Below are 11,763 nucleotides of genomic sequence, written 5' to 3' on the forward strand. Positions count from 1 at the left end.
TGAATATAATTCGATGACAAGTTAAAACTATGTTGTGCTGTCTACGAAGTATCAATAGGATTACTTTACGTACGGATAAGGTCATGGGCGCCTTGCCACGGTTGGCGCGGCTACTCCCGTCGTAGGTTCGAATCCTCCCTCGGGCATGGGTGTGTGTGTTATCCTTAGCGTTAAGTTAGTTTAGGTTAGATTAAGTAGTGTGTAAGCCTAGGGACCGATGACCTCAGCAATTTCGTCTCATAGGAACTTACCACCAATTTCCAAATTTTCCATAAAGATTTCACTTCAGCTCACTTTGAGCATTATAGCTCTCTTTCGCTTCATACGGTATTACGCGAGGAGTAATATGAGGTGGATGATCAGAAACTGTTGTGTGACATTAAAACTAGTTCGCATAAGAATAAGGTCTTGAATGAAGCAGTCTCTATATTCACAGAAGTGTGTTAGAATGAAACGACCAACCACCAGAAGACCATCGCCTTGTCTTGTTCCTGATTAGCGAGCAGAAAAGATCGACTTCGAAAATCAGACACTACTACGCTACAAAGTGACTCCATCACATTCAGTAGCAGGCAAGCATTTCCGAAGGAAAATTTGATCGCACTCCCTAATAAAACACACACTGCTATTTCGTATTCATTCGCCAATACCGGGCTCTCGACTTTCACTAAATATGTCCTTCCTCAATGAAATACACTCCTGGAAATCGAAATAAGAACACTGTGAATTCATTGTCCCAGGAAGGGGAAACTTTATTGACACATTCCTGGGGTCAGATACATCACATGATCACACTGACAGAACCACAGGCACGTAGACACAGGCAACAGAGCATGCACAATGTCGGCACTAGTACAGTGTATATCCACCTTTCGCAGCAATGCAGGCTGCTATTCTCCCATGGAGACGATCGTAGAGATGCTGGATGTAGTCCTGTGGAACGGCTTGCCATGCCATTTCCACCTGGCGCCTCAGTTGGGCCAGCGTTCGTGCTGGACGTGCAGACCGCGTGAGACGACGCTTCATCCAGTCCCAAACATGCTCAATGGGGGACAGATCCGGAGATCTTGCTGGCCAGGGTAGTTGACTTACACCTTCTAGAGCACGTTGGGTGGCACGGGATACATGCGGACGTGCATTGTCCTGTTGGAACAGCAAGTTCCCTTGCCGGTCTAGGAATGGTAGAACGATGGGTTCGATGACGGTTTGGATGTACCGTGCACTATTCAGTGTCCCCTCGACGATCATCAGTGGTGTACGGCCAGTGTAGGAGATCGCTCCCCACACCATGATGCCGGGTGTTGGCCCTGTGTGCCTCGGTCGTATGCAGTCCTGATTGTGGCGCTCACCTGCACGGCGCCAAACACGCATACGACCATCATTGGCAGCAAGGCAGAAGCGACTCTCATCGCTGAAGACGACACGTGTCCATTCGTCCCTCCATTCACGCCTGACGCGACACCACTGGAGGCGGGCTGCACGATGTTGGGGCGTGAGCGGAAGACGGCCTAACGGTGTGCGGGACCGTAGCCCGGCTTCATGGAGACGGTTGCGTATGGTCCTCGCCGATACCCCAGGAGCTACAGTGTCCCTAATTTGCTGGGAAGTGGCGGTGCGGTCCCCTACGGCACTGCGTAGGATCCTACGGTCTTGGCGTGCATCCGTGCGTCGCTGCGGTCCGGTCCCAGGTCGACGGGCACGTGCACCTTCCGCCGACCACTGGCGACAACATCGATGTACTGTGGAGACCTCACGCCCCACGTGTTGAGCAATTCGGCGGTACGTCCACCCGGCCTCCCGCATGCCCACTATACGCCCTCGCTCAAAGTCCGTCAACTGCACATACGGTTCACGTCCACGCTGTCGCGGCATGCTACCAGTGTTAAAGACTGCGATGGAGCTCCGTATGCCACGGCAAACTGGCTGACACTGACGGCGGCGGTGCACAAATGCTGCGCAGCTAGCGCCATTCGACGGCCAACACCGCGGTTCCTGGTGTGACCGCTGTGCCGTGCGTGTGATCATTGCTTGTACAGCCCTCTCGCAGTGTCCGGAGCAAGTATGGTGGGTCTGACACACCGGTGTCAATGTGTTCTTTTTTCCATTTCCAGGAGTGTATATGTAACGTGCAGGTTGTGACCCAAGGACGTCGACATGTGGAGGTGTGGCTGTGGTTGTAATTTATACAGGGATAAGCAAAGCGATTAAGACGATCTCTAATGCAAAGCGAGACATCGAAGGTCGAGTCGGAGTTCTGCACAAATTTTCATTGTCATCATTGTAATGCAGAGCCAAAGGTGGTTCATATTAGCAGTTGCGAATACATTTCCTATAAATGTAACTACACCGCTGAAAGAAAAAAAGATAGTACACCTGGAAAGACGATTTCGGTCTTGATTCGATGACGGCGTATGCCACCTGAGGGATAGTAGATTTACTGATAATGGTTTCAACGTCTTCCGCCAACACTAGCGTAGTGGCGTAGGTAAAAGAGCGCCATCTGTATCTACGCTTTAATAGGGGGTGCTCAGAGCCAGAAGGCCAGTGTGGTGCAGATGTGTCAAGCAAGGGGGTAACCATGTCTTGGAGACGCACCTAAAGGCAAACGAGCAGATTTGAGAAGGGCCAAATTGTGGCCTTCCGCGTGGTGGAATGGTCCTTCCTTTGGAGTACTACTACAGAAGTCGGACGCGCTGCGTCAGTTGTGCAACGATGCTGGTACCAGTGGCCACGGGGTTCTGGACGTTCACGCAGACCGATGTCCGCCAGGATCGTCGTACTGTAAGGGCAGCAGTGGTACGACACAGCTACGAACCGGTTACTATAGTGCGCGCAAAATGCCGCGGCGGCCAGATGCGCAGTCGGCTGGGGCAGCTTGCGGAGAGCGGCAGTGATGGGAGGCAGCTCAGAGCGCTGGAGGGGAAGCGCTGTGCTAAACTGAAGCCTACAGGATGAATATTAAGCGGGACCCCCCATGCTCTGACTTGCATGGTGACCTATCAGAAAGATCTGTCACGTCTTCTTCGGTTATTGTCTAAAAAGAATTGCGCAGAAAATACAGCGATTTATTTTCGCCTGGTTTGTTAACCATTTGTAGCTTTCAGAGAAGAGTCACGAATGGAGAATTTTGGGTAAAATCTACACATTGTTCTTGTTGTCATGTTAAAATTTTCTTCTTTTGCCAAAACGTAGCGGAGTTTACACAATCTCACTTTAGCATGTTGTGCAGACGCCATTGCGAGAGAATTTGGGAACAGTGGTTTACTAAGTTTATTAAGTGAGGAATTGAGGAAAAGTAAGGTCAGCATGAAACAGCACATCCTCGGTACAAAATAAACGTATGATGACTTCAGTTATGTTGTTCCAAAACCCACAGCATTAACGAAATAATGGGAACATCATAAAGAACCAGATACATAAAGCTACAATTTTTTTTTACCTAATAGCTTCTGTAAAATGGTTTGAGAAAGATTGCAGGGCATGCGCGTCGATTCTGTCATCACCTACCGGCCGAAAGGTGGAAAAGTCACGGTGGCCTCCCCTGCTAAGCAAACGAATGAGCTCGGCCAGCTCTTGGGGCGAAAACCCGTCACTGCACATCGGCCACCACATCCTGCGCGACTTACAGCAGTGGGCCTACAGCACGCACGGCCCTAGCCCGTCTTCCACTCACGACACAGCATCGACGTGCACGGCTCGACTGCTGCTGTCACTGGATTACTCAGAAGATGGAATGGCCCGCCGTGGTCTTCAGTGACGAAAGCAGATTCTGCCTCCTGCGTCTTCTCTGTTGTATAATCACATAATTTCCCGAGGACCTTCACTGTTATATAGGGATACTTTATGCAACGTATTGTTGCGGCACCTCCGTTTAGGATAGGGAAAGTTAGTTTTGTGCATTATACTGAGCACAAGTTACAGCCAGGTGCGGGGCGGATTGCAGTGAGTTACGCATAACAATAGCTGCGAAGTACGAGTAGAATAGAGGTCACAGGGCCGTCAAATTGCTGAAAGAGTAGACGTAGCATATATGTCGCATATCACAGGCAGAAGGGGCCCACTGGCCAACCTAGCATGTTACGAGTTCGTGAAGCATGATTGTGTGGCTAGTGGCACCGGGAAGTCGCTTCGGGTAAGTGTGGGTACAGTATGTGTTATTGAACCATTGGAAGATAATGAAATTTTGGGTTCACTGGGTTGTTTTGTGGAACGTGGTGTTGTACGCGTACAGGAGGGGAACAAGGGCGAGTAGTTCCCGTGAATGTGGATAATTGTAGCACTGTAGACGCGAATTTGAGGAAAGGAGTTTTAGTAGTAAATTTGAATGTGCCAGATGACGAAGATTGGTGTTCGAGAGGTAGGCGAAGCGATCCACTACTAACTACCGATAGAACTGCACTGAGTGACAAAATTAAGCATTTAAAAGAAGGAGAAAGAGTGCATATGGAAGATATATTGTGGGAATTTAAGGATTTGTTTTTTCCACGAGGGCCGTTACCAGCAACTCCATTAGTTCAACATAGGATACCAACAGGGAATGGAGCACATGTTTACCGTAAAGCATACAGAATACGGAGTTACTTGCAGCCTATTTTTGGAGGATTTCATTGATCAGCACCTTGCGGACGGTATTACAGAGCATAGTAAGAGTTTCTGGGGAGCGGACATTGTCGTTGTGCCTAAAAAATCTATGGGTGGAACTAAGAAATACAGGTTCAGTTGTGACTACCGATACCTCAATAATAAGACAGTACCGGACGAATACCCCATTCCAAACGTACCAGAGACTTTGGATCACTTAGGACAGTGCCAGGGCTTTTCTACGATGGACTTGACAAGTGGTTATCATCAGTTGGTGACTCCAGAGGATCGCCCAAAATCTGCTTTCTCTACTCCTAGAGGCCGTTACCAGTATATTAGAATGCCATTCGGTTTGAAAAACGCTCCGGCAACTTTTCAGAGGTTGCTAGACAGTGTCTTGAGGGGTCTGAAACCACGGCACTGTCTAGTCTATTTGGATGAGATTATAGTGTTTTCAAGCAGTATGGAGCAACATAGACAGCGGTTAAGGGAAGTCTTTATGAGGTTAAGAGCAGCTTGTTTGACGCTGAGCGTGGAGAAGCGTCATTTTGAATTAGAAGAAGTAAAATATTTGAATCATATTATCAGTGCGAGCAGATCCGAGGTTGGTACAGGCTGTAAGGGATTTTCTGGAACCGAAAACAGTTAAGGAAGGGCAGTCATTCATCGGAATTTGTAGTTTCTATCAAAAGTTCGTGAAGGGTTTTGCAGATTTAGCAAAGCCGTTGACGCGATTGTTACGGAAGTGTGTGATATTTGAGTGGACAGAAGAGTGTCAGAAAGCGTTTGACAAACTGAAAGAAGTGTTAACATGAAGTCCGGTTCTTGTGTTTCCAGATTTTGAAAAGGAGTTTATACTAGCATGCGATGCATCGAATCAAGCATTAGGGTGAGTTCTTAGTCAGGAAATTGATGAGAAAGAACATCCTGTAGCCTATGCGTCGTGGCAGTTGAATGCAGCAGAGAAGAAAAAAAATGTTCGAATGTGTAAGAAATCTTATGGGACTTAACTGCTAAGGTCATCAGTCCCTAAGCTTGCACACTACTTAACCTAAATTATCCTAAAGACAAACACATACATCCATGCCCGAGGGAGGACTCGAACCTCCGCCGGGACCAGCCGCACAGTCCATGACTGCAGGGCCTTAGAACAGAGAAGAATTACTCAACAACAGAGAGGGAGATGCTTAGCGTAATCTGTGGAATTACATATTTTAAATGTTATTTATATGGGAGAAGATTTCGGGTAGTGACAGATCATGCTGCATTGAAGTGGTTGTTGAGGTTGAATCCGTCCACTAGACTCGCGCGATGGGCTTAGAGAATTCGACTACGAGGTGGTGCACAAGCCTGGGAAGAAGCACAGTAATGTGGGTGCACTAAGTAGGAAGGCGCAAAAGTAGGAGTCATAGGTTATGACCTAGCAGTATGGCAAGAGTTATAGGACGCGGACAACGATTGTAAATTGTATTGGACACAGCCACAATTTAATATGTACGACGGTCTTCTGTGCAGGGAAACGAAGTTAGGGCCAAGGGTAGTAGTGCCAGCGAAGTTGAGAGACGAGGTTTTAAAGGAAGCACATGATCACATGTTTTCTGGTCGTGGAGGGTGCAGGGCGAGGAATAGGAGAATGGCGGAGAGTTATTGGTGGAGAGGTAGGAAAGTAGATGGGGATCAGTATGTCAAGAATTATATACCATGTGCGCAGAGAGCAGATTTGAGCCGGAAACAGCTACAGCTACAACGATTGCCGGAAGTGATATGTCCGTTCTCTGTGCTGGGGATCGATGCCTTAGGATGTTTCACGCGAACACCATAGAGGAACAGACTCGTTCGACAATAATAGATCATTTTTCGAGGTATGTGGAGATGGTGGCTATGCCAAATCAACAGGCAGCAATGGTCGCGCAAGCGTTAGTAAACAACTGGATTTTGAAGTTTGGTGTACCGGAGACAATAATTACTGGCCAAGGGACCAACTTCATGTCGGATTTAGTGAAGGAACTGTGTAAATCGTTGAACGTAAAGAAGTTGAGGACGAGCGCATTGCATCCATAGGCCAACAGAAGGACAGAATATGTAGACAGAACAATCGGGAAGATGCTGAGTTTTTATGTGGCATATTTACAGCATACTCTATGGGCATACAATGCAAAAGTCCATACAAATACCGGTTTGTCTCCGTATGAGGTAGTGTATGGGCGAGAAATGCCGTCACCGTTTGATTTGATGAGGCTACAGAAAGGAAGGACCGGTGAATCTGTACGTCAATTCGCAAAGACAATTCGAGATGTTTGGAAACGGTACAAAAGGCGAATACAAAGGCTTTGGAAAGGCAGGAAGACGCAGTAAAGCGGAAAGGAAGTTTACCGCAGTATAGAGTGGGGCAATGGATAAGCTGTCTAGCCCCCATACGCAAAAAGGGAAAACGAAGAAGTTCGTCACGAGGTATTAACGGCCTTACCAAGTTGTTGAAACCACATCCCCCGATAATATTAAGCTTCAGCTGCCAACTAGAACAACGATAATACACATTGAGCGGTTACAGCCATTTAAGGGTTGCCAGGATGTGATTCCAGGAGTGTCACAGGAAGGAAGGAGGAAGAAAGAGAGAGTGAAGAGAGGTGCTAAGCACAGAGAAAACCAGGAAGATAGAGTACAGCATGAAGTGCCATATGATTTGCGATCCAGAAAATGGTAGAGTATTTGTAGTTTTTTTCGTGTCATGTATCATTGGGTTTGTGTAGCGTGATTAGGCCTTGTATTTTCATATGTTGTATGTATTTTCGAATATAACCTGCTGCAGACAGCTGTCCTTTTGAAGGGGGAGGAAGGGTGATGGTGATCCCTGAAAAGGGAAACGTAGCGTCTGACGTATGTGGAGTGTTGTTGGAGGAGAAATCAAACGCAGTTCTGGTGAAATAAATGCGTTGGAGTAAATTTTGTGGCAAAGCCGTAATAAATATGTGTTGAACGACTCCAGAGTCCTACGATTTCCTGTTTAAATTCTTAGCTATCGATAGTACTGGGTCAGGGCAGTCGTGTTTATTGAAGTAGTTCCTGTAATGTAAATTTAAGAATGAAAGTAGTCACACAATCGGTGTTGGGTTTGGATCAAAAATGGTGAATGTTCGAGGAAAATCCATGAAGCTACAACTATGGGACACATGCTCAGTGCAGCTACTTTTAGCCAGGGGGAAAGGAATAGACTGTTCAAGGGACATCGTGGAGCCAAAATTGAACTTGCAACGGGTCGGTATGCACTGGATCTTCTCCACCTACGAGAATTTGGTAGCAGCGGGGAGTGTTTGAAGAAGCGAAACGTATAGAGCTCGAGGGGAGCGGAATTTTAAGCAATCGAACTACGTGTAACATAATAGGACCAACCTTCCACCTGCTAGCATCAATTTCAGGAGTCACGCAATTGAATGTTACACAGCCACAGCTGTACTGGCGAGAGGCAACTTCAGAGTTTTTGCCAAGGCAGAATCTGACCTTGTTAAATCAAACTCTGGAGCCAGGTCTGTTGAGATCCGTAAGCCAGTTCGTTTTAGAGCAAGAGGGGCGCATATCAGCCGAACGGCTTGTGCATCATATTGCTCAGTTTAGGGAAAGGTAACGGCAAGTAACGATCATTTTCAGCACCTCTGTGCCAACTGTCATCGCAGCCTTAACTTTGTTATGTGTTGTTTTCTTTCTGGTCAGGCGGAGAGCTAATTCCAAGAGAGAACCAAGGGTAGTCCAAGTCCCAGTGAATTGGATACCGAGGCCGTGAGACGAGTAGGTAAGGGGTTGATCGAGCAGTTGTCGTCCACTAAGAAATTTTTACGTTTTGTTTCATGTCATGGTTTTAAGGGGCACTAGACCACATTTAAGTTTTCTGAAAGTAAGGAAAAATGTTATAGGTGCCGACCAAAACAAGTTAAGAGCTAGTTAAGGGTCGAACCGGGGACCGAGTCTTTCCGAAAAGGGGAATAATGAATGTAGCGGCACTACCGTTTAGGATAGGGAAAGTTGGCTTTGTGCAATATTCTGAGCACAAGTTACAGCCAGGTGCAGGTTGAATTAAAATGAGCTATGCATAACAACAGTTGCGAAGTAGAATAGAGGCCACAAGGCCATCAAACTGCTGAAAGAGTAGACTTAGCAGTTTTGCATCTCGCAAATCACAGGCAGAAGGGGCCCACTGGCCAACCTAGCTTGTTATGAGTACGTGACGTGAAGCAGCGCGCATGGCAAAACAGAGGCGCACAGCCGCTTATAAATAGGTGCAGGTTTCTAACAAGATTCATTTGAAGTGTTGCAGCTCTCCTATATTGCGGGGCGTGTCACACGACCTGCTACACAGAGCAGCAGATGGGGCGCCAGCGTTCCAGTCCACGGCGGGTCGCTTGTTCGACCCTCTGAGGCCGATGTGGGGTCCGTAGCCAGCCAGTGGCTGGCCACTCCATGGCTCACTACCGTGGGCAGTTGTCCTGGCTTCCAACACACGCCGGAGCCATCCTGAGTCGGACTCGGGATCGCGGGCGCTTGTTGTCACCGCGATCTGAACCACGTCGGCGAGAAGCACACAGCTGGGTGCCTGCAGCTCACACCGAGCTGCGCTGAGTCACCAGTCGACACACAGTGCGAGCGTGGGTCGCTGAAACAGCCATTTTGCAGACAGTGAAGTGGTGTCCTCAGCATTGCGGGACCCGGTAATGCAGACTGAGGGGAACATGACACTGTAGTTGGAAACAATAAATCACTTGGAAAGCTAGGATGAGTCTCAATACGGTGCCTTCTACCTCTTCCCGCTACATTTGGTCAGCCTGATACATTCGGTGGCAGTAGTTACCACTACAGTATGTTGCGAGCAGTGGTAGTACTAAAGAAGTAATAAATTATACTGGCATGTGCGATGCTGAAGTTTCATTGCATGAACAGCGAAGACGTAGTAACTTTCTTTTCCGTTCGTCATTTTGTGGGTGGGCGGCGTCATTGAGAAAAGAAATGTGTGAAGTTTTTTGGAAGTCATTTTCAAATACTGGACGAATATAGTTTGGATTATATTCACACTTTGAGCTACAAAAGATGTATACACAGTTTCTAACTTTATTACTAGACTTCTTGTGTTAAACCGTTAACCTAAGATTATACCTATTAATGAGTAGATTGTGACAGTGTTTTAACTGAATTTTCTGATTTTGAGAAGACAGAAATAGAGAGCTGTTTTACTTGCTAAAAACATTGTAAAGCCAAGATCACATAAGTATTTCTTTATTTAAAACAACTAGTTTCGGTAGACTTTGCTATCATCTTTAAGGCTTAAAAAAATCTGACGGTTATGTGAAGTGTTTATTGTAAGTTGAAAATTACACCAATGGGTCATGTGGATAAAAAAGTAGCACATTGTAAAAGCTTTAGCATAACTAAAGTATATAAAAACATAAAATACTTGTGCAAATGGCCATGTCCATGTATAAAACGCTCACAGATGGTCATCATATTACAGAAACACAGTACACAGTAGCACGTCTGATTACCTAAGCTGTGCATATTCTAAACATTGAAAATCCGCCTTAAGCGGCACACAAGGTACAGCTGCAATACGTTATACGACGTTTAAGGCCGATTTTTAATAATTAGAATATGTGCAGCGTATGAAAATAGATATGCTTCTACAGTATGCACTGAGTTCTCATCTGTGAGCGACGGGACCAATGACGTCAGTAGTTTGGTCCCTTAGGAACTGACAAACACGCACACACACACACAGGGAACATACACACATCAAAAAAGTTTTGCATCACCCCGGTTTCTAGAACATCTGAAGATAGACGTTGACTGTGGATATTGTATCACAGACACAGTTCCTTTGACTGTTCAGAGATGCCACTAAACCCGCCCAAAGATGTAAATAACCATGCATGAGCAGCATCTATTAGATGGAGTGGGTCAGACAGCCGATCAGTTCCAGCCATTCCACCAGGAAGGAGGTACACAGCTCATCTTAGTTCAACAATGCGTAGACGGTCAATACCGCGGTTCGATCGCGTCCGCATTGTTACTTTGTGCAACGAAGGGCTCTCAACAAGGGAAGTGTCCATTCATCTCAGAATGAACCAAAGCGAATTTGTTCGGACATAGAGGAGATACAGAGAGACTGGAACGATGTTTGTGTTGACCTCTGTTCCAATTTTCTGTATAGGTTCCGGAACTCTCGGAACCCACGTGATACAAAACTTATTTTGATGTGTGTATAACTTAAAATAACACGTTTCATAACAAAAAAGATTTTTTAAGAACTGAAGATGATAACAAAGTCGGTCGAAAGCGGTTGTTTTAATGAAAGAAATATATATGCGATCTTGGCTTTAGAATGTTATTAGACAGCATTTTAATTTTTTAAATTCGGCCTATAATTATGTGGAACTCTGAAAATAAAGATTTTATTCTCTATCTGGTACTGGATGACCAAGTTACAATTTCATATTTTTCTCGAGGAACGAGAATTGCGCATGCAGCAGACAGAATTTACGTGACTTTGGATAGTGACTGTGACGTTTAGAACCGCAGTGTAAAATTCCAAAGGGAGAAAAGGCGTTGGCGCATCCCCTGATGAAACAAAGGCGCAACGCGGACACTCACGGCGAGGGCGATGTTTGCGCTTGCGCGGGGCGCCGCGGCGCCAGCCACCGCGGCCACCAACAGCAACACTCGGGCCTCCATGCTGGACGTGACTGGACCTCGCGACGCACTCACTGCTGTGCTCGCTGCATCGCGACGTCGCGTGACGGCCTGCGCGTCCCACTTTGCTGAATGCTCCAGAGCTAACAAAGAGCCGCCTCTCCATGCACGCTTGCGCACCGTGCTTATCTTCCCTGCAACGCTCGTCGGTCACGACAGCATGACATAGTCCTCTTCCTGTTTTGCGGAATTCGCTACCTGTTAAAGCATATTTCGTGGTTGAGCGGTTAACTCCGTTTCCTGGGGATGTGCAGTCACACGGTCCAGTTCTCGACGATCTTTACAAACTTCTTTTTTCATTAGGAATGTCTGACTCGGCAGCCTTGCCAGACCAAATAAAATATTGTCGGACATTGTAAGCAGTGATAGTGCAATGCAAGCCTTCATGGTGCTGTGTAAATGAAATTCTTGCATCGGGTGTTTTTATTACGAAGAACTTTTGTTTTACTG

The 11,763-nt window shown here is 46.6% G+C and overlaps 1 protein-coding gene across 1 annotated transcript in view; it reads right to left on the minus strand.

Moving 5' to 3' along the window:
* The window catches only part of LOC124596163, a 136,794-nt gene extending 125,476 nt beyond the window's left edge, over positions 1 to 11,318 (minus strand). The window contains exon 1 of the mRNA XM_047135198.1: positions 11,215 to 11,318. Within this exon, the coding sequence (XP_046991154.1) occupies positions 11,215 to 11,295 (81 nt within the window). The 5' untranslated portion in view covers positions 11,296 to 11,318. The remainder of the gene's footprint in view (positions 1 to 11,214) is intronic.
* Positions 11,319 to 11,763: the final 445 nt, after the last annotated feature.

This window comes from Schistocerca americana, chromosome 2, assembly GCF_021461395.2.
Source record: "Schistocerca americana isolate TAMUIC-IGC-003095 chromosome 2, iqSchAmer2.1, whole genome shotgun sequence".
In the NCBI taxonomy this organism is placed as follows: domain Eukaryota; kingdom Metazoa; phylum Arthropoda; class Insecta; order Orthoptera; family Acrididae; genus Schistocerca; species Schistocerca americana.